At 48.1% G+C, this 27714-nt stretch overlaps 11 protein-coding genes across 11 annotated transcripts; 7 read left to right on the forward strand and 4 right to left on the reverse strand.

The window, feature by feature from the left end:
* Positions 1 to 122: 122 nt before the first annotated feature.
* LACBIDRAFT_326587 (uncharacterized protein) lies at positions 123 to 1016 on the forward strand (the record flags this gene model as incomplete). Its single annotated transcript, XM_001880226.1, has 9 exons — positions 123 to 132; positions 164 to 173; positions 200 to 281; positions 334 to 427; positions 467 to 495; positions 649 to 651; positions 672 to 704; positions 748 to 893; positions 935 to 1016. 9 exons carry the CDS (start codon positions 123 to 125, stop codon positions 1014 to 1016), a joined length of 489 nt encoding a protein of 162 aa, XP_001880261.1.
* Positions 1017 to 3491: 2475 nt separating this feature from the next.
* Positions 3492 to 5334, forward strand: LACBIDRAFT_296569 (uncharacterized protein; the record flags this gene model as incomplete). Its single annotated transcript, XM_001880227.1, has 8 exons — positions 3492 to 3632; positions 3683 to 3966; positions 4017 to 4201; positions 4258 to 4550; positions 4602 to 4921; positions 4967 to 5101; positions 5152 to 5262; positions 5325 to 5334. The coding sequence occupies 8 exons, from the start codon at positions 3492 to 3494 to the stop codon at positions 5332 to 5334; spliced, it is 1479 nt and encodes a 492-aa protein (XP_001880262.1).
* Positions 5335 to 6098: 764 nt separating this feature from the next.
* Positions 6099 to 7045, reverse strand: LACBIDRAFT_296570 (uncharacterized protein; the record flags this gene model as incomplete). The annotated part of the gene is made up of 4 exons (XM_001880470.1): positions 6099 to 6454; positions 6506 to 6880; positions 6931 to 6955; positions 7007 to 7045. 4 exons carry the CDS (start codon positions 7043 to 7045, stop codon positions 6099 to 6101), a joined length of 795 nt encoding a protein of 264 aa, XP_001880505.1.
* A 543-nt stretch (positions 7046 to 7588) lies between these two features.
* On the forward strand, positions 7589 to 8975 carry LACBIDRAFT_326590 (uncharacterized protein; the record flags this gene model as incomplete). The annotated part of the gene is made up of 7 exons (XM_001880228.1): positions 7589 to 7684; positions 7733 to 7757; positions 7808 to 8188; positions 8242 to 8595; positions 8653 to 8739; positions 8821 to 8865; positions 8929 to 8975. 7 exons carry the CDS (start codon positions 7589 to 7591, stop codon positions 8973 to 8975), a joined length of 1035 nt encoding a protein of 344 aa, XP_001880263.1.
* Positions 8976 to 10681: 1706 nt separating this feature from the next.
* On the forward strand, positions 10682 to 11677 carry LACBIDRAFT_296572 (uncharacterized protein). The gene is made up of 3 exons (XM_001880229.1): positions 10682 to 10884; positions 10944 to 11071; positions 11126 to 11677. The coding sequence occupies exons 1-3, from the start codon at positions 10757 to 10759 to the stop codon at positions 11449 to 11451; spliced, it is 582 nt and encodes a 193-aa protein (XP_001880264.1). The 5' UTR covers positions 10682 to 10756; the 3' UTR covers positions 11452 to 11677.
* Positions 11678 to 12472: 795 nt separating this feature from the next.
* On the forward strand, positions 12473 to 13487 carry LACBIDRAFT_296573 (uncharacterized protein). The gene is made up of 3 exons (XM_001880230.1): positions 12473 to 12774; positions 12845 to 12972; positions 13030 to 13487. The coding sequence occupies exons 1-3, from the start codon at positions 12620 to 12622 to the stop codon at positions 13314 to 13316; spliced, it is 570 nt and encodes a 189-aa protein (XP_001880265.1). The 5' UTR covers positions 12473 to 12619; the 3' UTR covers positions 13317 to 13487.
* Positions 13488 to 13946: 459 nt separating this feature from the next.
* LACBIDRAFT_296574 (uncharacterized protein) lies at positions 13947 to 15721 on the reverse strand (the record flags this gene model as incomplete). Its single annotated transcript, XM_001880471.1, has 9 exons — positions 13947 to 14092; positions 14142 to 14170; positions 14221 to 14253; positions 14309 to 14542; positions 14608 to 14835; positions 14890 to 14956; positions 15010 to 15263; positions 15315 to 15547; positions 15593 to 15721. 9 exons carry the CDS (start codon positions 15719 to 15721, stop codon positions 13947 to 13949), a joined length of 1353 nt encoding a protein of 450 aa, XP_001880506.1.
* A 176-nt stretch (positions 15722 to 15897) lies between these two features.
* On the reverse strand, positions 15898 to 16434 carry LACBIDRAFT_326593 (uncharacterized protein; the record flags this gene model as incomplete). Its single annotated transcript, XM_001880472.1, has 5 exons — positions 15898 to 15939; positions 15999 to 16052; positions 16103 to 16137; positions 16188 to 16250; positions 16302 to 16434. 5 exons carry the CDS (start codon positions 16432 to 16434, stop codon positions 15898 to 15900), a joined length of 327 nt encoding a protein of 108 aa, XP_001880507.1.
* A 1454-nt stretch (positions 16435 to 17888) lies between these two features.
* On the forward strand, positions 17889 to 19474 carry LACBIDRAFT_326594 (uncharacterized protein; the record flags this gene model as incomplete). Its single annotated transcript, XM_001880231.1, has 6 exons — positions 17889 to 18103; positions 18149 to 18604; positions 18837 to 18923; positions 19024 to 19077; positions 19284 to 19359; positions 19448 to 19474. 6 exons carry the CDS (start codon positions 17889 to 17891, stop codon positions 19472 to 19474), a joined length of 915 nt encoding a protein of 304 aa, XP_001880266.1.
* Positions 19475 to 20361: 887 nt separating this feature from the next.
* Positions 20362 to 24202, reverse strand: LACBIDRAFT_296576 (uncharacterized protein; the record flags this gene model as incomplete). Its single annotated transcript, XM_001880473.1, has 16 exons — positions 20362 to 20821; positions 20889 to 21129; positions 21189 to 21350; positions 21410 to 21481; positions 21529 to 21634; positions 21691 to 21904; positions 22014 to 22087; positions 22274 to 22298; positions 22361 to 22423; positions 22474 to 22505; positions 22562 to 22651; positions 22699 to 22815; positions 22867 to 23442; positions 23498 to 23917; positions 23967 to 24060; positions 24114 to 24202. 16 exons carry the CDS (start codon positions 24200 to 24202, stop codon positions 20362 to 20364), a joined length of 2835 nt encoding a protein of 944 aa, XP_001880508.1.
* A 926-nt stretch (positions 24203 to 25128) lies between these two features.
* LACBIDRAFT_296577 (uncharacterized protein) lies at positions 25129 to 25402 on the forward strand (the record flags this gene model as incomplete). Its single annotated transcript, XM_001880232.1, has 2 exons — positions 25129 to 25165; positions 25218 to 25402. The coding sequence occupies 2 exons, from the start codon at positions 25129 to 25131 to the stop codon at positions 25400 to 25402; spliced, it is 222 nt and encodes a 73-aa protein (XP_001880267.1).
* Positions 25403 to 27714: the final 2312 nt, after the last annotated feature.

The raw sequence follows: 27714 nt of genomic DNA on the forward strand, positions 1-27714 counted from the left end.
CAGCCTTCATATAAGTATCGCCTGATGGATCCCATCTTCCCATCTTCCTTTCTTCCCACCCACCACCACTCTCCCTATCCAACATTGTCCCTTCACGCACTCCAGCCTTAGTGAAGCTCTCGATGTCTGAGAGTAAGTCTATGCACACTTTTGGTTGTTGAAGACTCCGTTTGGTATGTTTTTCACTGTATATGAGCAGCTCACCAGTATGTGGCTCATGGGAATCACTGGACTCGAAAGGTTGGAGGTTGGGTGCACGGACTAGAGGATCGTGTATACTGGTATGTCATGGAGCCTTTTGCTGTGTCATGACATGCTCATTTCTTTCCCCAGGCTTCGGTTATGCCAACACACATCCACATCGCACCGTCTGCGCTCTGTCGAGAACACGAAGAGGTGATATCTACAAGGGAGCCCGACCGTGTCTGTGTGTGAGAGTGCACGCGAAGTGAGTATATGCGCAAAGGTCATCGGGGGATCGGGTACCAGGATGCCGTGAGTGGAACAATCGTGGTATTAGCGGCATCAGTGTATATATAGATTCTGCAATATATCAGTCTTATTTCATCTAATTCACGATACGAGCAGAAGAGAGCAGAAAATTCTGCAAACAAAACCTCAATAAAACCTATGGTAATCTATTTATAGAAAGTATGTAATTTGGCGCGCAGATTCGGCTGAAATCCGCAGAAAAAAATCTGCAGGTGGGTAAAAAATGGGGATGGTATGCGGATTTCCACATTGCAGCTCAGCCCAGAAATCCGCAGACCAGCGCATGTCCGACTTTCACTGGGCCTCAGGGCTTGTAGCCGACTCTCCGGGGGTCAGACGATCCCAACGGTTGAGTTGATCGAGGCACAGACCCAGCTTAGAAGCTCTTTGCTGAAGGGTGGGTGGGTGCTCCAGTGATAAAGACCACTAACTCATCAACCAGGTGCTTCAAGAATCAAATTCCAGAATTTCTCAGGCCTATTCTTAATGCTGGCAGCAAGTCGATTTTCAATCATTGTCGATAGTGTCGTCTAAGCCACAAAACTAACTTCTATCTTCTTGCTGCCCCCTGTTCCTTGTACATTTTTAATAATGCCCTTACGTTGTGGGTACTCATCACAAGTCGATCTTATTTCCAAAGAGACGTAACCTTGTCAAATTGATTCATCTGTGTGACCCTCTCCAAATACTAACCATATTACCCCCACATTGCACCAACGCAAGAGAAGGAGCTTCTGAATGCAAAAATACTGTTGTCGTGACCAACACCATCAATGCTAAGTGCTCCTTACTTTACCTCAAGCCAAAACCTGTGTTAAGGCTGCAAGTCGGCTGCAGTGCTGACTGGTTGATTTTTCTGGCAATAATTACAATTGTGTAGATTGAGAACAATGGACCTTGCGCAAATGTACCAAAAATTCCGAGACAATGAGAAAAACAGAGCTTGCCCAAACGTAATAAAAAATCCGAGACGATGTCTCATGAATATCAATCGATGTTGGGGCTTGTGGTATTCGCCGCCCTTCAAGGCCTCGATTATTTCCAGAAGTAAGACTTTGTGGCAAGTGCATATACCACCGATTTTTGTGTCTAAACAATTCACTCAAATGTACTTGGCTTCATCCTTTGTCTTGAATAGGTCTAGATCAACAACATACTGGCCAAGTCATTAGCTATCACATATCTGGACTTGTCAATCCTTCTAAGAACCTAGCCTTGTTAGAATCAAGGAAGGCACTCCATACTTGCTTTGGAAAGCATTTCCATCCCGATTCTAGGACCGGTAACTTACCAAACTGCCGATAAAATAACAAGACTGCAGAATCAGAGGAGTCGACTTTTGTTACATACACTGAGGTCATGTTACAATTATTGTTTCGAGTAGTGTGGACGCAGGGCTGGCCTAACGCTGAGATATGAATGATTGGAATTCCAGCTAAAAAAAGTGACATCGAAGTCAAAGTCGGAGCTTGTCGGAGTTTAAATAACTGTACTCAATTGTACTTGAGCTTGAGCCTGATCACGCATCTGATCAGGCTTCCTTGTCTTTTTTTGTTCGACAACCAAAAATCAAGGTCATCTCTACGTCAAACCGAACTCTCATTGATCAAAATGTGATCGTCACCCCGTTTCTCGGCAAGGGAAGGCGTTTGGTTGCTGCCAGATGGTTGAAGTGGGTACCTAATGACAGGTGAACGTGATCATTCTCATGGGATACTTGTTCTCAAAGTATGTTGCGTGAAGTGCCGTCGATCGGGCTGCGACGCTCGCGGTACAAATTTGATGACAGGGTATCAACAACATGTCCCCGTGTATACATACCCTCAAAGCTCGAGCTCCTGCCTTTTTGAAAGGGCAACTGTAAGTTTTAAGCCTTTTTTTCTGATCCTTTGGAAATTTGAGGGGTTTAAGTATCAGCACACCTTTGCTCAACTGTGCGCTATCAAATGTTAATGCTCCTGGAGGTATCGCTCTAGGACCTGGGTTGTTGATGAGCCTGCCCATTGGCACTGGTTGTCCAAATTGGGTGGCGCCTACGTGGCGCCATCACCGAATGTTATCAGTGGACTGTCGAACTCAAAAGTTGTCTGAACTTACCGTGTCCCGGAAACCATAGCTGCGGTTCCTGTGTCATGCGACCTGTCACAGCTCGCCACTTGGCCTCAGTTCTAACTTGGTTCTAACCCTCTGCTAAACCTTTGAGCTCGGAGACGGCCGTGGAGGAAGTGTGTGCCTTCCTTCAAGGAGTTTGTGTATTACAGGGCGATATCAAATCATGATCAGTGTTTCGCTTTGACTTGTATTTCCCGGTGGTCCTCTTGGCATCATCTGCGCGTCCATTTCGAAGACATTCCGCCAGGAAGGATGACGAATGTCGAACTACCTCCAACCCAGGGCCAGCCGCTTGTGAGGATTTGCTGACTCAGCAACCGGTATGCAGATAGTCCTATCCTATGGATTTTTCGTTGACTGTCAACGTTTGGGGGCAGGGCCCCTTGCACCCACTTGGGACAACCAAGAGTCAATCTCATGTTGGTTTTTGTAACATTTGTTTGTCGAGATAACCCGTCCATGCCTTTCTCATGATGACTCGACCCTGTCCACCTATTGACTTATTCAGAAAAGCGAGGTACAAGAGATCAGAAATTTTACGAAGTCCGATAAAACGTCGTCCTAAACTTGCCTGATTGCCCCACTCTTACCACGTCATGGGTCATTATTATCCACAAGGAGTCGAAGATTCTCGAATAGCAGACTTGTGAAAGTGCCTTTGGTCAGGACCCACTCTCGCTGTTAGGACCCACTCGCTGATAATCAACGTCAGCCTTATTCTCACATGTCATAAAGCCTTCCGTTAAACCTAACAACAACACTTTCTACCCTCCAATTGGACATCTCGCGTGAAGTCGACTGGATTATTTACGGTGCGTCTAAGTATAACTCGAAACTGAAAAGACTTTAACTCAATTGCAGGGCATCAATCAACGTCTTCCCACAAGATGGCCATCGATCCTACTTCTACGGAGGCGGCTGTTAGAGCTATCGTTTTATCTTTGTTCGGAGAAGATTTTCCTATTCGTGGAGGCCGCCTTCCCGTTCTAGAATCCAACAGGGCGTCGATATATGATATTTTAACATGGGTAACGTTGTTCGAAATTCTACATCCCAACGTCTTGAACATGTTGCGCAGGTACTTCCCTCGTTAACCCCTACAGATGAATTTTGGTGGCGTAAGCTAGGCGCTCCGTTTTCTTCTATGCTTCAAACTGCGAAATTCCCATTTTCTTCTCAATGCCGTTTCTTGTGTTTCGTCTATGCCCGAATCATCAACATGATGGGTCCAGCTAACTCTTCCGGAGTGGCATCCGTCATGACAATCGACGGAAGTCCAGTGGAGCTCAGCTGGGTCATTCCGCCAACCGGGACAACGAAAGACCGCGCTAACCGTGAGGTGAGGTTTGCGATCGAACCCAGGTGGGTCTCACCACGCTGGATGGGTGCTCTGCGAATCTGAAATCTTACAGAGACCCGCACTCCGGGATGCCATTGCGCGGATCAGCGGTACTCGACTACTTGGTTTCCCCTAATGGAAGCTTGGGTATTGTGCTCTGCGATGAGGATAACATGTCCTGGCGGCGTACAACAGAAGATTTCCTTTTTCCAAACTACGAGAAGAATGAGATACCTGAGGGAAGTAGATTTTTTGTTGGTGTGTCGATTCCCTGCTGCAAGCCGCAAGGCATCCTCATTGAAGTGCCACCATAGGTTTCGATTTCAATCCAGCGGGTACACTTTCCCTGAAAGCGTACTACCTCCCTGCCCCAAGTCCAACCCCCTCGTTGATACAAGTTGCGTCGGAAGGTACCTCCAGATCACCTATCAATTTGTGGGATGTCGACTACACCCCCCTGCGTCGTCTCGTTTCTCAGCTAGATTCGGGACTAGTCAAGCCTTTGGAGCTACTATTATCTTACTTCGAATGCCTGGACGATGACTACAAACCGCGTATTCAGATACTCGCCCTGGATTGTGTCCGGAGTTCAAAAAACAGACTGAAGGTAAATCTTGCGATGGTTTTGTCAAAGAAATTAATGATAATCATTCCCTAGCTCTACTGCCGACCCAAGGTGGGAACGTCATGGTCGGATGCAAAGCGGTCACTTACCCTGGGCGGAAGGCTGAACTCACCCGAAATGCAAGTCGCCATTTCACATATGGAATGTTTGTGGAATAATCTATTTCCTAACTCCGCTTCGTCGGTCGATCGTGACCTCGATATTCCGTGCCTTGATGAAGCGATAATCCCAGACAGCGAGGAAAACGGCATCAAGCTTTCTCGTGCACAACATCCGATCGGCGGTTTACTCTATTACTATTCTCTTGTCGCAGGAAAGGACACCGTGTTTCCGAAGGTCTATCTCCCTGTAAAGTTCGTGAACCATTCTGGTTGCCGTTCATGACTTACATATAACAGTTACTATTGCAAAAATGACCTCTGTATTACTCAGGCAGTCGAACGGTTCTATAACCAAAAGAATATCGGGATTTTGGGCCCCCGAAATGGACACAGTGGATTGGGTTGGGTTTCTCGGGAAGTCGAAGAAGCTTTGTAAGTTCGCTTCACTGCACGCCTCCCATTCTTCCTCAGTTTCTTCATAGTGTGCACCGTCCCCTTCACGATAGGACGGGGATCCACACATATGTTACTTTTGCCCTTAAGTCAGGAGGTTGGGAGTTAACGAGCTATTTCTCCCCCGAAGTTTGGCTACAGTGAGTTCTATTTTTCTTTTTGTGTTTGTCGGTTGGAGATATAATGAGCTTCTTGTGAGTAGACAGGATTAGCGTTTTATTTTTTTATTTCGACAAAAACACACGTCCGAAACCTCAAACTCGGACATGTATTACTTATTGATAACTTTACGGAACAGAAGAGGACGCCCTGCAGATTGCAGTATGCGAGCGTAACTATGCGTGTTGACATATTATTACTTCACATGAGGATAAATTATTTCATTTAGCTTGTAAAACTCAGTGAATTTCGTATATGCGAGTCATAATTTGCATACAACAGACCAGCGCACAGAGGAAATTTTAGGATAGTACAAGCTTGTTATAGACAATGTCGGAGAAATTTATCTTCGGAGACGTTTCCTTGTCTACATGAGAGAGCATGGGGGGTGGATCAACAGAACTGCGCCCAATCTACGAGGAAGAAAAAGGCCTAAGTTATATATCAATTTAGGTAGTGAATAGAAGCTCACGATTGGAGACATCTATGGAGAGGAGTGGTATAAGAACACCCGGCGCCAGGGAGAGAAGACTGTTGGTGGGGAGACAGGAGAAACTTACAGGCTTTTTTCCCCTCAGAGTTTATTGCTATATAGCAATCGGATTCTACAGTGTGCAGGCCTATCAGCGTGATGCCCTGAGTTCAATTCAAATGCGAAAGTCACCTATACTATTCGTCTTGTAGAATTTCTTTATCGATATTCCATCTGTATGGAAAATCTCCCCAGGCTTGAGTGAGTGCCAGTTGGGATCATCACTAGGCCACGCTAAAAGGTCATGATAATGAGGAAAATGTGGACGAGAAACGTATATTTTGATCACACACTCTGAGAGTACTTGCATCTAAACTTCTTCGTAAAAGCCCCAAGGTTTGGTGTTCGAGTTTCCTTGTACACAATTGCTATGGGTTGCTCTTCCACATTACCTGGATAGCTGTCAGCAAGAAGGGGAATTATATCGTCATCTTTCATGGTAATTTCGCCCGTGTCGTCCTCAAAGACTTGAAGGTCATGAGCCGACACCCCTTCAGATTTAATTATGCAAGACTTTAAAGAAGCGACAGCGTGAGGGGGCGGAACAGATAGAGTCTCGATGCGGCCCAGCGAGGTATCATCTGTATTGAAGGACATTTTCGAGGTGACTTCACCGTTCTCGTCGTAAATGCGGTAATAAACTGAATGACCCCAATGAGCGCCGCTTTGAGTTTCGAAGAATGAACACACACCATAATGTGTTTGAACCTGTTCCCCAATTTCACCTAATGCCCTTGTCTCGACTGACGCTGGAGACCGGTTTCCACTTTCCTGGGGACTAACAACAAGAGCCACCGGATCAGATGTCGACAAACCTGGCCCCAAGTCCGCTTGAAGGGAAAGACGAGTACCACCGTCCACGGGTACGTTTTCCGAGAGAGATAAATACAAGGTGCAGCTTTCGGGCGCTGAGAAGCCTTCGATCTTGCAGAGATGTCTCTTCAGCGATGCGGCGGTTCGCGGTGGTGGCACCGATCTAGGAATTATGCGGCTGATGAAAGGATTGTTGGAATAGATAGGATTGTATGATGTGATTGGTCCCTCTTGAGTATACAGCCGATAGTAGACTGCGCTATGTAAGATGAATGAAGTTAGCAAAAGCAAGCGGATATCATACCGTAGCGAGCACTGGGCCCAGGGTGCTGCGTTCGATATTAGATAGGTCGCAGAATTCGAAGTGGGTGGAAACTCACGGGCTCGGTTCCTCCACGACCATCTGATGCATCCTGCATAGGGTTTCTTCCGTCGATCAACCGGCCAAAGCTTTGTCTTCCTTCGCTGGTGGTCATCTTTATCCACTGATTCTCATTAGCGCCCGCTGGGCTGTTCAAACAGCTCCACGTGATATTGGGGTCTCGGCTCAGGCCGTCCGACCGGACCGGCAACGTATGCAAGTTCCTCTTTCCCAATCATTCTGGAAACCAAAAGCGACTCCAGTTAGTTTAGTAAGTTCTCTTTGCTCCTTGTGACGGCCACCAAGTACTAGTCGTTCCAAATACGCACATAACACATCATTATTATTCACAGGGATGCCAATAAGAATGGCCAGGCCAAAGCTGAGTTCGCCAATAAGTCCAAAACGTTATTTAAACGGAAGAGTTACCTTCAACAAACTGCAAATATCATCGGTTCATCGTTCAACAACTTCAACTTACCCCTGTAATAGACAGCCACAAAGTGGATTGGTGCAGGCTGTGCGGTGTCCACATGATCACTCCTTGACAAGCGCCGATCAACACCGACAGCAGAGCCGTGGGCTATCTTAGGACCTAACGATGACCATTGGTGACGGTGCATCACCACCCAAGTTGCTCAGCGACGGAAGAAACTCTGAGTTAGCTTCGTCGGATGGTTTAGGGGGAACCGAGCCCGTGAGTGTCCACCCACTTCTGCGGCCTATCTAATTTCGAAAGTCTTAGAACCCTGGGCCCGGTCCTCGCTACAGTACGTTGCCCCATTGCTTCTCCTAACGTTGTTTATCTAACCTGCCACAGTCTACTATCGCCTATACGCCCAAGACGGACCAATCAAATCGAACAACCCCATCTACTCCAACAATGCTTTCATCAGTCGCGTAATGCCTAGATCGGTGGCGCCACCGCATACGGCCGCATCGCTGAAGAAGCATCTCTGCAAAGTCGAGGGATTCTCAGCAGCGCCCGAAAGCTGCGCATTGTATCTATCTCTCTCGGAAAAGGTACCTGTGGACGGTGCTGCTCGTCTCTCGTTTCGAGGGGATCTTGGGCCAGGCTCGTCCTCACTTGATCCGTTAGCTCTTGTCGTTGGGTCCCAGGAAAGCGGGAAACGGTCCCCAGCGTCAAACAAAACCGGGGCATTGGATCAGTGGGTTGGGGATCAGGTTCAAACACGTTTCGGTACGTGTTCATTCTGTTAGTTAAAAAAAAGGGCGCTCATTGGGGTCATTCAGTCCATTATCGTGTTTACGATGAGAGCGGAGAGGTGACCTCGAAGACATCTTTCGATAAAGATGATACCTCCTTGGGTCGCATCAATATTCTCTCTGTTTCGCCGCCTCACACTGTCGCTTCTTTGAAGGCTTGCATAGCTAAAGCAGAAGGGATGACAGATCACGATCTTCAAACGTTTGAAGATGATATGGGAGAAATTATCATGAAGGATGACGATACTATTACCATTATAACTGACGTCTACCCAGGCATTCTGCAAGACGCGCCAATAGCAATTGTATTTGGTTCCAAGAAAGCGACCAGAGTGGACCGGGCTTTTACAAAGCGAATCCAAATTATCTATCCATCTGGCAGTGAGTGGTGAATCTATGCGGTGTTGCTCTCCGTTTCTCATACCTATTATCTGCTAGCGTGGGCTAGTCCTGATCCCAAGTGGCACTCCATGAAAGATAAGGAGATTCTCCAGACAGATGGAGCTTTAAGATCGGAGCTTTATAGTACGATAGCTACAGGTGCTTTTCGCTTTTGCGTTCAACTACCAACAGTTTTACGCTGACATGACCGTCTGCACTCCGTAGCATACAAATGCTATATGGCCATAAACTCTGAAGGGAAGAAAGCGCGTGAGTGATCTTCGTAATTACTTTTATTGAAAGAGGTAATCTCCTGATACACTTTTCCTTCAGTTGTCGCCGAATGTGAGGTCCTTTCTGCTCGTCACGTCGGCGTTTGATATGGTTTTCTTGTACCTTGTAGCCTTCTGCAAGTTCTGCTGATTCTGAAATGGCCTTCGTGGATTCATTCCGACCTTTGAGGAGGATTATTGTATACCTCACAGCAGATTTCCATGTATCTTACCACCTGTGAATGAGTCATCTTGCAGGAGCTACCTTGGGACGTTATTTTCCGCTGACGGCAACCTCAAGCTAATAATCTGTATAAACCCTTCCTATTCCGCAAGTATTGGGCATTCAGGCCCTGTGAAAACCACGGTGAATTAGGGTGATTTAAATCAGCTCCTGTCGGATTTGTCCGATTTCATCTGTTCAGATCGTTTCTTACCAGTTAGTTACAATATATGACCTCGAGGTCTTTTGCTTGTCGATGCATGTGATGTACATAATTCTCGGCTCGAGCCTCGCAATACAATATTTCATGGTGCATAATATACATGCTCAAGGCAACTTTCAACGTGAGAATTATGTAAGCAGAACTCCCAAGAACCTGTCGCTTATCTCTAGTGCGCGACCGCCGACCTCTCGAATATGCCTCTCCCACCAGTGACCGAATCCCAATGGTACTGCGACTGCTTGAGGCTTTGCGGCGGAAAACGCACTCCCGTTTCAAGAGCGACTTATTATGGGCACGCTCCCTGGCGACGTCAGCTTGCAACCATCCCAGCCAGACTCCTTGCAGCACGCTCTGCGAACACGGACGCATCAGAACGACCGAAGGTGGCTACCAACTTAACAGCAAATCCAGGGCTGGGTACAAGAGTGGGCATAGAGCAACCAGGCAGAGACACCGGGGTACAGATGATGGATATCGATGAACCAGACCAAGGTTCGTCGACTATTTCTCTTGTTTCAAGCAATTTCTGATTACCAGGAAGGACTTATGGTTGACCAAGATCAGATGGACAGAGGTACACTACCCAGATCACCTCGGGGGTTGTCTATGCCACTCGATGATGTACCCTTACCTCACGCCAATGCCCACGCACACCTCCTCAGGTTCCATGACAAATTTACCTTCCACTATCAAGTTGGAAAACAATTGGAAATGAGGGGAAGATTCAAGTCCGCGACTTATTCTACAAAGTAGAGAGCGCAATTCAAGTTGTCCTTCACGACTAAGCAACCTGAGCAAAAAGGCTACCTCATATATAACATCCTGTTGTGGCTACCTATGGCGTGGTGGTCCGCACACGGTAGGCATGAAGTAACTTCAAGCAAGGCTCAATTCCTTACATGAGCGCTTGAGCATACATAAGTCGCAGCGCCGTTTTGGATCCATTTTTCATTTCTTTTGCTACTTGAGAAATGAAGCGAAAAGTCCCCTGAAATTTTCGAAAAATGAAATGAAAAAGCGAAACAGAACATTCGGCAGCCTTGAACTCCTGTCATCGTCCCTGGTCACGCGGTCACGTCACGTCTGTCTGACAGCCATCTTGTTTGAGAATAGTCTTGGTCTTTGCACGCCATTCAGATCCGAGACGCCCTTGGCGTATGTCGGTGTTTCGTCTCTTGCCCTTCAACCACCAGCACCAGCGAGCGGGACCTCTCGAGCATCGACCAAGTAGGCAGTGGCAGTGACAATGGTCATCTTTGTCAAAAACATCACCAGTGATGGCGCTCACACGCGCCGCGGTAACCAAATCACGCAGTCCACGTTTCCAACAGACAACCGCAACTTTTCTTTTATCTCCTAACTCATCGTTCCGACGTTGGCCTGCCCGCTCATTGACCTCGAACCCTAGCCTGTCTTTTCTCAATCTTTTCTTCGCTCAGCTCGATGCTCCGCCTCCTCGTGTCCTCTATTCTTTCCCTTCTAGTGCTTGTAAACGCACAGGGGATCATCGATCTACCTGTGTGTTCCCTAAGCTGCGTAACCCAGACGGCTGCTAGCGTTGGATGCCTTCTGTATGTCCTCACTTTTTCGGCTATGACTCGTTTGACTCAATTTGATACTGAACTTGAAGAACGGACACGACGTGTCTCTGCTCAAAACCCAACTTCGTCTCTACGACAGTGACGTGCGCACAAGGGTCTTGCACACTCCCAGATTTGAGTTCTACCAACGGAGTGTTGAATGAGATTTGTGCAACTGGTACGAAAGCCATTTTCCCTGTCTCATTCTGCACAGACTAACGCACCTGCGCAGCACCTGCACCCGCCACCTCGTCCTCATCGTCATCATCAGCTGTACCCTCCATCTCCATCTCCTCCTCCACCTCCTCCACCTCCGTTCCAGAAATTTTCACCGCTACCACCTCAACTTCGACCACAGTCGTCGCACCAGCGGTTATTACCAGTCCTCCGACAACAACCAGCGTTATCACCAGTAGCTCGACGACCAGTGATAGCACCACGGTCGTCGTCGCTACCATATATCAGCCGCCTACTTCTCATGCGGGAGGACTGAGGGTTGGAGGGCAGTTGACGCTTGGTATGGTTGGGTTGGTGCTCGGTATGGCTGTATGGTGCTGAGGGGGCGTTGAACACCAATTCGTTGTTTCACGCGGTCGCCCGGAATCCCATTTTCATTGCGCAGGTTCGACCCCCGTTCAGTTCCGCATCACCGCACCTTCTTCCTCTGACCCCCCATCATAATTGCCTTCGCCGCCCTCTACGTGACACTTGCTTTTACTTTTGGCTGGAACCATTCTCTTCATTCACCAATACCACGATCTAATCACATCTATACCAAATGTTATAACCACAAAGCGCAGCGTCGTAATGTGCCTTTGAACACGCTTCGAGATCGTCGCAGAATGGTTCAAAAATGTTTTCACATCTTGGAAGCACCAAAAAGACTCTCACACCTTGGAGGCACAGGAGGGGAATTGAACCCCGATATTCAACGGAAATGGTTTTCAGAAGTCGTCGTCGTGTGTGAACCACCACACCCAAACCACACACCCAGTGCTTTACATGTCCTTCGCAGTGCTGTGTAAGTTCCTGAGGCGGAATTTAACCGCACCTCTCCAAGTCAACATTTGTTTATTCCGCTTACAATCCCAGGAGCGTCATGACCAGATCATGCCCAGTGAAAATCGACCCTGTGCAGATCGGGTTCCTCCGGATCAAATCGATATATTTGCCAATTTCCGGCCATCTCCCCTGTTCAGATCGGGTTCCACCGATCCATTTGGCCATTTTTTAGGGTCGATTTTCACTGGGGATCATGACGTGGCCCGATACAGGTTTCCAATTGCAGATAAGATAAGATAAACATGTGAGACAGTCACTCACGTGCTAGCTACATAGCTTGAGTAAATGGAAATTTGTCAACTTCCTGATCCCTCTCTCTCATAACGCACACAGGTTTCCCTTTTCCTCTGCTGTTCAAGCTCATGACTTCAAGTTATCCCGTTGTCCGCTTCAGCCCGTGAATTATCTCACGTTGCAGGTCTAACTGTCTATGCAGGCGCTTGTCTTGGCGTCGTCGTCATGGGAAACAACAAAAGCACATGGTGTCGTTGACCTGACAGTCAACTCAGTTGGATCCCATCCCCGTCGCACTTACCCATATACCAGGCTGTTCTACCCGCCGTCCACTCGTTGATCTTGTGGGCTAGCCCTCCCTACGACCCACTCTTTTCGTGTCGATATCTTTATTTCTCCTACATATTTTTGCGATCGTTGCGTTCGCCCAATGTTTTTCAAGACAAGATATTTTCTGGACTTTTTTCAGCTCTTCGCCTTCCTCCACGTTTTGTTGCCTGGCATCTCGGCGAAGGGGATTACAGACCTCCCACTTTGTTCCCTCAGTTGCGTAACTCGGGAAGCTGTAGACCTTCGATGTTTATTGTACGTCCGTTCTCGCTCCTCTTCTCATGACCTCTTCTCATCACGCCTTCCTGTCCCCGTGTCTCTATAGAACTGATACAAGCTGTCTTTGCTCTAAACCCACGTTTATAACTGGCACTATCACTTGCGCCCAATCTCGCTGCAAACGCCCAGATTTGAGCACGGCCAATGGAGTCTTGGCAGAGATGTGTGCTGCAGGTATGTGGCGTTTGCCAATGTCTGACCGCGTACCTAGCTAAGCATTTCGCCTTTAAGTCTCTATCTCTTCTTCATCCTCGTCGTCGTCCACCTTATCATCAAGCACGACATCGGAGTCGAAGTCGACGTTGACTTCCACATCATCCCCATCGTCTACGCTTACGCCACCTCCTAGGGCTTCTACTACCGGGAGCCTCGACTCTGAGCCAAGTACAACGGTTGTCATCGCGACCGTCTTCGACCCGCCCTCGTCACTCGGAATTAGAACGCGTGGTAATCTATGGGGAGGACTAGGGCCAGCAGTAACTGTGGCGCTCGGGCTCGGTTTGAAGATGTGGATTTGAGGGAAATGACCGCATAAAGTTTAGGTGGAATAGTCCGCGAGCGATTTGTTGCTCGAGTTCCTATGGAACTTTCCCGGTCGTGTCCACAAAATTTCACAGTATACCCACAACATGGCACAGCTTAAATTTAACGATATTTGTAGAACGAGTTCAAGTACGCCAACATTTGCAACACATGCATGCACAGAAAGTGAAAAAACCAGACAGATCGGAAACCACGTCGACTCGGTTTGGGGGCACCGGAATTCAGCCGACTCAGGATTAGGAAGGGCAACTTAGATACGGGCGAGTTTTTGTTGCCATTGATCGTTCGAGCGTTGGATGTTCGGGGCTGTGACTAGATCATCTATGTGAGTCTTTCGTCCATCACAGTAGTGCGTGCAACGTCGCCGAGACCCCGCCGTTTTCAGCGTCTCCCAACATTCTAGAGACATTCGAAAAATTTTAGTTCTTCAAACTCCTGCGTACATGTTTATACGAATGTGAGATGCCTTTTGAAAAAAAAAAAAAAAAAGAGAAGATCTTTGTGTAAGGATGCTCCCCACAAGTTACCAGCCTACATGATCCACACTACAAGCAGCATGAAACGAGAAAAAAAGATGGCTAACAATTAAATGCACTCATTCCTCTTCATACCTTGCTGACTTTGAGTGGAAGCTGAGTTCTACCACCTTCGCCAACCACAGTTGGGGTTGTAAGACTGGTCATCTGCCAAAATATCTCCTTGTCGGAGGGGGCAAGTCGGAAAGATTCAACCAAAAGCGAAAGAACTATTTCTGTAAGGAAAATAAGCCGATAATCAGCTAGTCATCGTGGGACACGAACTCATCTCGAGCTGAGAAAATTTAAATCCCCTGTGGCGCGGGTATCAGTCCAGTGCTTCTACGAAATGTGGTATACGCACAGGCAAGCCCTTCCCCCAGCCAAAAAAGTCATTCTCATGGTTAGAAAATTAGCGTTATGCATTAAGAATGGGTTTTCCAACGACTCACAAGTGTGAATAAATCCCCGGGATGTGCGCATCAGTGACGGATGAAGGAAGAGGAGTAAGCCATCTCTCCGGAATCCATTCAAGGCAGTCAGAGCCCCATATTTCTGGATTACGATTAGCTGCGAGAATCGAAATGATGACGTTGGTATTGTTCAGGATTGGGATTTCGTAAATTTCTTTCCCGTTGAGGCCTTTTATAGGTTTAGAAAGGGGCATGACGATATCCTCACGGGCCCTACATGCGGGCAGCGCGGAAAATATGTGATGGAGTACAGTTTACATCAGGAAAGGGACACATACGTTCTAGAGGCATACGAGACTGGGGGATAAAGGCGAAGAGTTTCTCTGCAAATTGCATCGAGGTATGGAAGTGAGACCAATTCGTCGTAGGAAAGGTCCCCATGCTTAGAGCGGGCGTCGGTGACCTCACGACGAAGCTTCTCCTGGACATGCAGATGCTGCGCTAATAGATGAAGGATCCGAGAAATCGCGCCCGACGTGGTGTCCACGGCAGCAAATGTCAAACCTCTGATGAAACGGATAGATCAAGGGAAATTGACATGAGTGAAAGGGGAGACACACGATATTTGCGCGATGAGTTCAGACTCATCTAGTTTATCTTCTTCCGACGCATCCATATTGGCCCTCACTGCCTTGAGAATCAGTGTCATCGGAAAGGGTAGCCTGTGAGAAGTTACAAACTTAAGATACTCAAGATGTCCTTTCCCATTTCCATCTGTTTCATAACTGCGTCATCCCCATTCAACAACGCCCGCTTCTTGGACTCATATATTTCCACGGATACTTTGTGCATGGTATCGACGATATCACGTAGGTCGTGTAGGTTCTTCCACGGTAACAAGTCGACCACAAGGCGGCGGAATCTAGGAGTACCAATTTTGACTGCGGTGCCGACCAGATACGAGCGAGCAATTGCAATCTTCAAGAGGGCAGGACTTGGTTAACTAGTAAGGGACATGGGCAAGGAAAGCTTAGATCGCACGCACGCCATTCCTTTGATTGAGACGGCATATGGATGCGGTGTTGCGCCTTCCGCGAGAGAATCGAACGAGTAACCAAATCCACCTTGTCCAATTAATTCCATCGCCGTTCGAGTCATCCACGAAAGAACATCAATCTGAATAAGAGCGATACTTTGAGGTGTGTGGGTAGTGACTTTGGAAGAGCAGTTTACCTCCTGAGGAACGTCTGTAACTTTCTGAGCTATCGAGGCTCGAAGCTTATCTCAATGTGAGCACCAATTCGACAAACAAAATACGGATGCCCACTCTGTAAACCACGTTGTAGAAAGTGGGTACTGGAAATTAACTTTATTCGAAACCAAGATTCTTGGAAGAGAAACCCACGGACCCATCTCGCGCATGTGAGCTGTAGAAAACACTGGATTCAACATTTTTCTTTGCCGGCGATGATGTTCCCCTTCACATTAGTAAGTGATGTGTTTGGGAGATTACTTTCGTCACCAACCAAGGGTCCCGAACAACGCCTTACCAAATCTCAGGCGGTTACCTCTGAAAATAGCGCCCTTGGTCAGCGAAAGTCTAGGGTCATCAAGAACGAATAAAATAATCACTCAATGAATGGCGTTGTTTCCTCGTAGATATGTTGATCCTGAATATATGTCAACCTGACTTAGTGACTACAAATCTACTACTATGAGACGGACTGACCTTGACTACAATGTGATGTAACGCCTTCGGATCGAATACGTATAGTTGGTTTTCCTGTATCGTCCAACATTGAGCTTTTTGCAATATTGTTAGGGTCGACTTACACCAAAGAGGGCCTTGAGCTTGATGACGCTCCCATCTGTCATGATATGGTACAGTGTGGCGATGGATAACGAGAAGGTCACGCACACTTGGCCGCAATGGCTTTATGGAACTCCCAACCATGAGTGTTGAACAATTGCGAAAGGTTGCCTGAAAATCGTGGTTGCTAAGAAATTTCTCGAATTACCGAGGAGTTGATACCTTTGAAGAAGGAAAGAGAGGGAGGCCCAGGAATGTTGTCAAGAGCGGTTCCCACCATGAACCGACGTACAACGCTCCAACAACCCCAGGATACGGTACACAAGACGGCCCATCGGACGATAGATGCTAGCATAGCTCAATGTTAAAAAGACAGGGAAGCCTTTCCTGGCAAGGTCGCTCTTATATGGCCAGTATGAAAAGCAAGGAAGTGCGGAATGATCCTCTTCCTCGGGAATCCCGGCTAAATGACAGAGTGTTGTTGACCCAAGAGCCATATGTAATTGATCATGGGAACCATAGGTCTTAAGGCGTCCCAATCCTGGACAGAAGCCGAAGACTTATTGAGCAGCCGCAAGAGTTGAGTGCGCATGCCCTCCACGCCCCACCACCGATCTCTAAACGTTCCAAAATGGTGAGAAGAGTAACGAAAAGGACTTCAGCACCTATGAGTTATGACTTGGCAAAGATCAGACAAGGCCGAAACTGGAAGCCAGCAAGAGGTGAGTCATCCACCATTAGAGCCTTACGCCATTTCCGAAGCGTTCCTTGAATAGATTGAAATCCATAACAGCTCATCCCACTTGACAAAGATAGCGGAGGAAGAGAGGCGAGCAGCAGAGCATCAGAGCAGGGAAGGAGGATAGGAAAAAGTTCGGGACTGATGTCACTGCTTATTAATAATAATATCACGTGACCATATACAGTTCGAGACTCTACAAAGCCCAAACTGTGCGGTGCTTTCTTTTTAGTTTGTTCAAAAAGGCCGAGAAATATGGAGTAGGGCCTTTCAGAGATACATTTTGAATTTTAGCTGCAGTGAAACAGTGCTATGACCACTAAATGCACACCAAGGTCCAATAAGGCAGCGATGTGCCATATGATATTTTAGTACAGTAGTCTGAATTTACCTACCTCGGTAGAAAGTATCCGCTGGATCTTGAGATGACTCTGAGTTGATGAAGTCGCACAATGGCAGCAGTCCTCACGGTTTTATTCTCACAGCAATATTTCTTGCGAAAGCATTCGGATAATAACCTGAACAAAACCTGTCTGTAAACAATTTGTCACGCAAGATGGACCTGCAACTGATAATGTATGTCTAAATCGACCTCACAGCTTCCGTAAGTAATCCCCATAAAAGCGCGCCCTGCACTGATGGCTTATTTTTTTCTCCTCCAGTGATTTGAATTTAAGAGTGAGCACATAAATAACCCCGAATCGAAGCGACTTTGAGGTGAGGGTGCCCATGTCCACTAGCACTGCTTATAGCTTGACAATACACCAGTATTGTTGCGTTCTGCTTCGACGCCTTAGTTTATTTGCGAAAGCAATGACAGGCTTGTGTGAGGCCCCTATCCGTCCATCACCCGTGATGGGTATAAAATCACACATGAGATCGCTGATCACGCGGCCCACGTTCCTGCCCTTTTTGGACTTGTTAGACCACGATCAAAGCTATTATAAAAATTAAATACCTGCTGTGAACATGGCAGGATAAATATTGGTGGGAAAGTTCTGTCTTTCTCATTCAGCGTTTGTCGCGATATGAGGGGCGCCCATATTACTTGACAGTGTACCACCGCCTCCATGAAGCACAAACCTCTCGTCAAGTATCGCGCCATCTCAGCTGCGAGCTGTGGCCTGCTCTTCGTTGCCTGTTTGCTTTTCCTCCTCGTCGGGCTGTCCTTACCTATCATCAAGACCATATTTATTTTGGAACTCAAATCCACGTCAAAGCCGCAACCTGTTACAAGCGTGGCGACAGAGCTGAGATTTGGTGTTTGGGGAGTCTGCGCGACGGGGTGAGTGCCTACACGATCCCGCAAATTGTGTCTAACGCCCGACAGAGCGCTGAACGCGCCCACCCCTCTTGAGAACAACGGCGAATGCATTGGACCGCACCTTGGGTATGAAGTTCCAGCGAGCTTTGCAGCTGACGTTGGTGTCTCGCAAAGCGTGGTAACGATCGTCCAGAAGGCACTTCTAGTCGTCCTCGTCCTCCACCCTATCGCTTCGGGCCTCTCTCTTATCGCGCTCATCTCCTCGCTATACCTGGAATCACACGCCTTCTCGATCTTCACTCTCTTCCTCACCATCGTTTTAGCGCTTTTGGCCACCCTTGTGTTGACGATTGATATTGCCATCGTGGTAGTTGCGAAGAACACGGTGGCAAGCCTTTCTCAGTTCCATTTCGATGTCAAATTTGGAAATGCGGTCTGGATGGCACTCGTCGCCGTTATCTTTATTTGGACTGCTGTTATCCTGTTGTCAGCGAGGGCCTGCTATTGCTGTGGTGTACGGCGGTGAGTCAATCGTTATGCAGCTGTTGTAGCACGCACTGATCCCATATCCAGTCATGATCGTCATCATCACCATCACGACGAGAGGCATGTCGAGAAGCATGCCGAGAACCCAGATGACGCCCAGAACGCGGATGACGACTAACACTGGCAGCTTATGTGGATCACAGGACATGACTAAATACCCTTCTGTTTCATCACTGTAATGACTTTAATGCGAACTTCAAGTTTTCAGGTTTAAAAAGGTGTGGTGGATATCCTGCAAACGTCTTGCGTTCTGGGGCGCAGAAGATGTACCCACGACTCGGCCCTGTGTTATAGTGTTACAATTCTAATATAATCCGAACGGCTTCTGAAGATCGTCCTGGACCTTCCGAGTCATACAGGGGGCTGGCGGAACGTTGAAAATTTGTATATTATAGCCAGTCAGAAAAAAAGAAATCGACCCAGTTGAGTAATCTCAATAGCCGCAACTAGTCAGTCTCTTGATATCGAGAATTTTTCATCATGAAAACCTGCGACTTTGGCGGGCCGCGGCCGAGCAGTCCGTCTCGTGAAAAATGTTAGTCTCGACACCAGCCACGTTAAGAATTATTGAAGACGTAACAGTAAGCAACCAACGGCCAAGACTTGCGGCCCAAAAAGTTTTACGAAAAGATACTGAGATATGATGGCCAAATAGTAGCAGCAACTCGTTTCGATCGAGTGACCTCGGGGTTATGGGCCCCGCGCGCTTCCAGCTGCGCCATGCTGCTGGTGTAAGTCTTGAAATACTTGACCTAGGCGTACTGCTTACATTGTGTATATCTAACCTATAACAAATTCCAAACCTTTATAGTATTGTAGACTCTAATCTCGGCTCCAGATGTGTAGAGGTCCGGTCCGGCGGTCCGCGGAGTTTAAAGTCGGAGGCAAAAAAAGCGAACAAAACACGAACACAGGACCTCTCTACTAGTACTACATCTGGTGCAATTTGATCAGTAGGAGGCTCGTGTGACAATGTCACGGTGGTCACTCTTGCTCACACCATTCTCCTCCTCCTCAAGCGACGAAATAACATTACCAACTTGAATGTCCTTTCTGAAAATAACTTTACTGCACTACCTTGATTGTATCTGAATAGTTGTGCATTTTTTCCTATCAAAATGCACTAGACGTTATAGGGCAGGATCTTGCGCGTGAATTTTCCCATTTTTTGCCTCCGACTTTAAAGTCCGCCGATGGGATCTTATCTCCCTCCTGAACAGCCCTTGATCCTGCCCTATAATGTCGGGAACGAGACTATGTAGACTCAATGTAGACTTCCGTCTTTGTGTTGTTTTATGTAGTGACCAAAAATAATGCCCATATCGAGGGTCGAACTCGAGACCCTTGCATGCAATGGGTGGATATCCTCATAAGTACAATGCTCTACCACTGAGCTATACGGGCTTGATGACTGCACTTCCATTGCTGGATAAGATGAGTAGTGTATTGGAACCTCGGTACTTGATGTGGAATTTTGATGAGTGTTCTGGCCACGTTAGGATTTTGCCCCACGTTGATCAAGCGGTGAAGTTTTTATGAAGAAATGGAAAGTTCCCTTGCGTATGGTGGGCCCATGATGATAAAAACCGCACCGTTCGCGGCGGTGGCTAGCGTCCAGCGTCCAATCTTCACACCGTAGCCCAATTCAACGCCGAGAGCATCTTTAAGAGTCTCGTTAAGTCAATAGAAGGAATTTATCCAAGCACAACCCACAAGATCCCTCCTCACCACCATCACCCCTCCTCATCACCCTCCTCATCGCTATCCCAAGTATTAAACCCTAAATCCCTAACCCCCGAAACGGCAACCAACAACGGATGATTATCATCAAACGCAGCCAACATTTTCCCCATATCCTCCAACGCGAAATCCTCAATCTCCTCAAGGAGCGCCATATCCTCCTTCTCCTCCAAATCCGCCGCAGCCCTATTTGCCCTCGTCTTTCGCCGCTCGGCGAAAGTTTGCAGCTGCCGCTTGGTAGCGTCCATAACACCATTCGTATACTCGTGCGCGAGTGCCGAGGGCCCGCCGATGACCTGCATGGAGTCGGTGAAGCATTTGTAGAGCGAGGCGAGGAAGGAGGCATCGTGTTCGGTTGAGATGCAGGTTATTAATTGGTGGAATGTCGCAGAGACCATTTGGTTAGTGAGCGTTCCGCTGTTTTTTCCGCAGACCAGGAGCATTGGGATGACGCTTGAACCAAGAAGTCAACCTCAGCACAAGGAGGAGGGGAAAAAAGAGAGGGAGGGAGGGAACTCACAGCGCACACGCTTCCCTGACCCCATCATGGAAATAAAACCTCAACGAAGGCAACGTAACCTCGAAGCTCTGCGCCAAATACGGTGCAAACCTCGCCCCAAGCGTCGAGCAATAAATCACAAGCGTCTCAAACGCCTGACACTTTTCCTCAATCGCCGAAGTCCTAATCCCCAACGTCTGTCCGTCCATCTCGATCGTTTCCCAACCTTCGCGCTCTTCTTGCTGTTTCTCCTTGTCTTCATCTCAATACGAAGGGAATGTTAACGCTGAACAGGGGGAGCAAGAAGAAAGGGGTGGGTACCGTATACTGATATGTCGGCTTTGGCGCTCGCGGTTGTTAGGAGCGAGGGCATGACGACTGGGAGGTAGGGCTCGAATTCGGGGCCCATGGCTTGGCATACTTTGGCCCATGTTGAGATGAGGTAGTGTGCTAGTTGGGTGTCGGCTGGGTCGATTGGACTTTCTGTAGGGAATGAACTTCTTTAAAAAATCAAGAGAAGGAAGGAGAGGAGGAAATCGTACTTTGTATCCTCATCAAAAGCTCGACGAGCGTATTCGAATCGGGCCTGAACACGTCCTTCCCAACCGCAATGGCTATAACCCATTAGCATGCACTCATTAACCGGGCAAAAACGCCATACCAATCAACCCAGCACACTCCATCGCCTTAACTCTCAACTTCCTATACTCAACCCCATCAGCATTCCGGAGAACATTCAACAGCAACGGCATAATATCCGGATAATGCTACACTTCTCCATCAACGCCGCCCAAAGCACGACTCAGAAAACCAAAACACGCGCCTTTGCAAACGTAATCTCACTAGCATCAGCCACCATCGCCAACGTCGTGATCACCTGTTCCTGCACATAAGTGCGTACGGTGTTTTCACCGCCTTCTGGCCCTTTGAGAAGTTTTAAGAGCCGCTCGACGATGGGGTCGAGGTAGGGGAGGAGGGTGTCCCGTTCGACGCCTTCACAGAAGTTGATCAGGGCGGCGGAGGCGTGTGAGTGGACTCTGTTTTTTTTTTTGTTTGAGTTTTTAGCATTGGAATAAGGCCGGCGTGGGTGGGAAGAAGGAAGGAAAGGGGGGGGAAAGGAAGAATGAGGGAAAGGGAAAGACGGACCGAGGCTCTGGATCCTCAAGCGCAGGAATTAACACTGCGAATAACTGTTGATGATATTTCTCTTGGATGATTTCCTGATTTTCAAAGAAAAGCGAGTTAGACAGATAAGAAATGGGTTCCGAGCATAACGGAATCCGTCAACAGAAACCACATGGGCCCTTGTAACTTGTGGAGCCGAAGTGAGGTGTCTCCTCAGGAAGAAGCGCACCGGTGCCGAAATGAAGGCAAGTGGGCGCTGATAGAAGAAATAGTATAGTTACCTCTAAATCTGTACAGAGTTGGCCGCTAACAACCAAGTTAGCTGAACCGTTTGTTGATGGACATAAAGAGATAGAGGGGAAACTTACACACACTGACAAGCAGCGTACCGAACGCGCGGATGGGAGTCTGCGAACATGGGCGTGACGAGGCTGCAGGGGAGTTAGACTGATAATTGGCAAATGAGGGATGCAAAACGCACTCGACGATTTTTCCAAGTTCGTTTTGCATGACCTACATGGGACGTCTCAATAAAAAAGTATATGGGAAATGAGAAGGCGAATTTTGACCTTTCCGGTTCCTTCTCCGATGGCTGCGATAGCCATCAACCCTGCGTGGCGTACCCGCCAGTCGAAGCTCGCAAGCATGGATGGGATGTACTAGACTCGAAGTCAACGTTGAAATAGAGAAACGAGGAGGCGTTTACCTGAAAGGCAGGTGGTAGAACCGCCTTACCACCAGCAGCGCACGCAAGTCGATCAAGAGATTGTTCGTATAGCGCCGGGGGAGCTTCGGTTTCCGAGGAGCTTGATGAATTCGAGGGCTACGAACCAGTAAGCAGGAAGGCGAAAGAATGGAAAGGAGGGAGACGTACATCCTCAGCTAACCATCCCTCCAAACCCCCCGCATCTTCTTCGTCAAGCTCACCCATACCTTCAAGACACGCGCGCACGATAATATCGACCCACCCCGCCACCTTCTTCACCATCGTCGGTTTAGCTTCCGACAAGCTGATCATGAATTCCAACGCAGATAGACGGAGGGTAGTCCGCTCGTCGTCCTCTTGTTGATCCTCCGATGGTGGAGGAGGACTTTCCCCGGGGGGCGGGAACACAAACGCCCCTTGACGTGCTCCGTTCCCGTTAGGGAATGGTCGCCCGACGGTGGGTGTAGGTCCACAATCGACGGCAGGAAGTATTAGTGCGGGTAGGAAGGTTAGTAGTGCGGGTAAGTGGGGCGCGAAGAGCTGTGGGTGGGTTGAGCAGAGGGGTGTTAGTGTTGAGAGAAAGGTGGATAGGTGGTGGTAGTTTGCAGAGGAGGATGAGAGGTTTTGGGCAAGTGATGGGAGAGTGTCGAGCATTGGATACATTAGTGAGAGGGAGAGGGAGAGCTGGCCTGGGTCCGTTGAGGAGAGGTAGGATACGGATGCGAGGAGGGCTGCATGTCGTACCTACGCAATGTTGATGACGGTGACGAGATGTAGAAGAGGGAAGAAGGGTACTCACCTCGATGCTATACCCATCCTGAAGTCCTCTCTGGAAAACACCAAGCACCGCATCGGTCTGTAGGTCCATGACCAGATTCGGACATCCTGCAAAGACCCGATACGCACTCTCCCTCAGCCCAGCTGCCTCCGTTGCCTGTGTCATGCTAAACGTCTGTGCTTGCAGTGCATGCCAAGGGCGTCCGCGGGCCATGCCTTGGTTAGCAAGGTCGCAGATGGTGTCGACGCTGTTTTTCCTGACGAGAGTCGACGGTTCATGGGAGAGGGAGTGGAGGAGGAGTCGTTCTAGCGTGGTTAGGGTTTGCGAAGACAGGTGGTCGTACAGCGTCAGTCTTGTGGCTGGGGGATGCGGAGAGGACTGGGATGGTGGGGCTGTGCGGAAAAGTAAACGTCGGAGAAGGACGAGTGAAAAGGAGCGCATCTGCGGAAGAGGGTTAGCATCGCTCAGGGGAGGAATGAGATCGACTGACGACTTCCTGGTCTGCAGCTATAGCAAACTGGGCCAGAGCAAGCAAATAAAGCTCTGGAGAATGTGCAAGACGATCGTTGACAGCTTTCTCGGCACTATATAAGACGTTTTGAGTGACCTAGGGCAGGGATATAGTGTTATTGTATACCTAGATCGTATGTCATTGTCACCCAGCACGAGATTGGACAGAATCTGAGTGAGTTCAGAAGTTATCTCCGCTGGAACGACGGCTTCCATCGCGAAACGGCTCTAACAAATGAGAAAGATCACTAAGTACAAGTGGATGAAGAAAAGAGTTGGGCGTCATTTACCCACGTGGCCTTATCACCCTCCATCATCAATTCGGTTGTTCCCGCTCACCCGACGGCCTTCAATGAATACCAAGCGCTCTAACTCGTACCAAAAGTCACACCATTGCCATTGACAGAACGCGATTTAGATGTCATGGGAAGAAGATTCGGCAGGATAGCGTTTAGTGCCACAATGCAACATTGCAAGGGGTGATGAGCGCGAAAGGGCAGTCACTGACCTTGGAAAAAAAATGTCCTGGATCGCGGCGATCCAGGACATTGATCCGCTACAGAGAATTTTACTGCCAGGAGTCCTACCTCGGGTAGGCTCCGAAGGCGAGCAAAGGTTTGGGCGGTGCGCAGAGCTTGCTGGAGTGGGGATTTAAAAGCAGGTAAACGTTCATTTCCTCGATTCTACTACTCAACTTCCTGTGTTACATTTCGACTGGGCCTGAAGACGAAACCGAAGCTCATCTCAAGTCTTTCCTGGACACATACTCGAGAGCGTACGTCCGATCAACATTCTGTGGCGCGCGCAGACCGGTTTAAGTTGTCCGGTGTGTACTATCAACGTAGAACATCAAACGTTCATGCTGTTATCCAGGTAATGAGAATGATATCGGCCACGGCCCACTATCACGGTAAAACCCGACGGAGGATCAGGGACGTCCATTGTCCATAACACCTTCACGAACCACCACCGTCCACGTATCTGGCTTCCGCTCATTCTCCACCCCGAGCATGATGGTAACTTAGTTTCACTCCAAATAAAGACTTCTTACCAGGGTTGTCAGCAGTGACACCTCTACATATTTCATGACCCATGCCATCTCAGTGCCGTATTCACTCCCGCCACCTTCCTCTTCCTAAAACATGGGTCTTCCCGCCCAATCCGTTCTAGCCTGGAAAAGTAAGCTCATGCCCCAGCTTCACCTGTTCACCTGACCTCAAATATAAGGCAGTCACCCTCACCATCTTTCAGGCAATCGCCATTTCATCGACGCTCTACCGCCTTTGGAGAAGGTATCGGATTCAGAGGCTGTGGTGGGATGACTATGTCGTCGTTATTCCGCTGGTTATGGATATTGTGTATACTGTGACGTTTTGTTTGCAGTTTCGGGATCCTGGTGAGTCGAGAGCTCTATGAATTAAGAATGACGAGTCGATTCCCCGACGCTGCGCAGATTCACCGCTGGAAAAGGTTCTAGAATTATATTGGTTGCAGATATTTTTCTTCTTGACGATAGTATGGTACGCGTCAAGTCACTTCTGGGAAGCTGTTTATTAATTCGTATCTTCAGGTCAACCCGGATAGTACTAGCCTTATCCCTCGGGAGAATATTCCCTCCCACCCATCGCGCCCGGAAATATTCCATCGTTTTGGCGGTAATATTCCTACTCGTTTACATTCTCTCCGTCGTCAGTCCGCTCTTTACTTGTGGCGGGGGGCAGAAGAGTTGGAATAATCAATGCACGACGTCGAACGGGATTATTCTTAGAGGGGCCGTCATGTCCGGAGGTGGGCTTAGGCTCTCCCGAGAGCTTGAGATTTTTATTGATCCCTATTTTTTTTGTTAGCTGATTTAATGGGCGATACCGTTCTCGTTCTCTTCCCGCTCGCTTTTCTGTGGAAGATCAGATTGCCAAGGAAGGAGAGAGTCCTAGTGCTCGCAGTGTTCTCATCTAGCATCTTGACTCTACTCTCAGCCCTCATTTTCACCATCATGGCGTTCAGCCCGATCGACCTCGGACCACAACCAAACCTCGTCATGACAGGATTAGGACACGTTGAGGTACGATACATCTCAATTCGGACTCCCCCGCTATTCTCTGAGTCAATTGTGTATTACTAGGCATTGACGTCTTTGCTTGTATGCAACGTCGCGGTGGTGTCTACCAGCTTGTACCGGCATACTCAAAATAGGAACAATGAAGAATCATTGGATGTGGCTGAATCGACGGAGAAGACACGTCCGACAGTCAATGGGGAGGAGTTTGATCAAGTAACTCCGATATCGTTTACGGAGGTTTTGGAGGGGACTTTTGAGAATCATCGGTCGTCGGGGTTACGACTTGATGATCGGTCTGACTCTGAGGATAGAAGCCGGGATTTTGAAGGGGTGAGGATTCTGTGAATCATGTAAGATTAGCAGGGAGTAATGATACACCGATTGTCAAAAATAAGAGGCAAAGGCGCGGGTGTTGGGTGCACGACTTATATTAGAGTATACAGGTAATGGCGCTGGGACTGAGGCGGATGAAATGGGGTACCATTCCCTCGGTGCAAAAAACATTGAAACAAGTAAGCGACTACCAGAAAAAAACTGAAATAACGGGGACCCCCTCGCTCCAACTATGAATGAGGGGAAAATAACAAATGAATGACTGTTGTAAAAAATAAATAAAGCAACCACATCTTAAACTAACTCGAAGTCGAATAAGGCGGACGGTGGACCCTCTAAATCTAACCAAAATTGAAGCAAAAATGTCCAATAAACAACCATTGTGAAAAATAAGCCAACGATATTTTGATCCCACTCGCAACGCCAATCTAGTGGCGAAAACACTCTTAGTTCATCTGCCTTTGCGAATTGACAAATTAAAAACACCGTCTACGTGCACACAAAAAACTCACCTCATTTGTCTGAAGGGGGCTGGCAGACCGTCACAGACGTAGCATCCATTTTTCAGTACCAAGTGATTTGGCGATTTGCATATAAGGATGAAGGGGGTGCATGCCGGGGCAGCGAGAACGGTAAGGAATGTGGCGAGCAACAACGCGGCGGAGAATGCGAACTTCATTATGCTAGTTGTCAGAGCGGTGAGCAAAGTATAATTAAGTTGAAGCGATGACCGATGAAAGGGAGTGGGCGTACCTACTAAATGAGAGTGCTGTGAAAGACTGAGAGGTTGGGTGGGTTGAGGACTGAGTGAAATGCGTTGGCTAACTTTTATACCTTGAACACGGGCGGAAAACCTGAACCCTGCATTGTCTTCTATGGGGCGCCGAGAGGGTCAGCTTTGGCCGTGGTAGCACCGTTGCGTAGTCGCAATGTTACAAGAACCAGAAAATTGCTTCTTGGACGGAGGAGAAAAGTTAGACGTCGATGAGTTCTGGCCCGGCGATCCTAATTATGCTTCTGTATCTTTCAAAAGTGCGGCAAAACACCGCCGTGCGGCGACGCGACTCCTGTTCAGCTTGTCACCAGACCTCTCACGACCAAGGCCATATGCATCTAGGTAGGATTCGGGCTATCACTTTGGTCACCACCGGATCTGTCGGGCTACCTATGCAGAAACATATTGTTTGCAGCTGGAACTTATATGAATTTGAACTGCGTACATATCAATGAAAAGAATTGATCTTTGTGCATGAATATTTCCTTAATAAATATGCTTTGATAATTATAGTGTGTCGCTGAATTTGATTTCCTTGCACACTGGTAACAACTATTTTTA

Source organism: Laccaria bicolor, genomic scaffold (assembly GCF_000143565.1).
Source record: "Laccaria bicolor S238N-H82 LACBIscaffold_10 genomic scaffold, whole genome shotgun sequence".
Taxonomy (NCBI): domain Eukaryota; kingdom Fungi; phylum Basidiomycota; class Agaricomycetes; order Agaricales; family Hydnangiaceae; genus Laccaria; species Laccaria bicolor.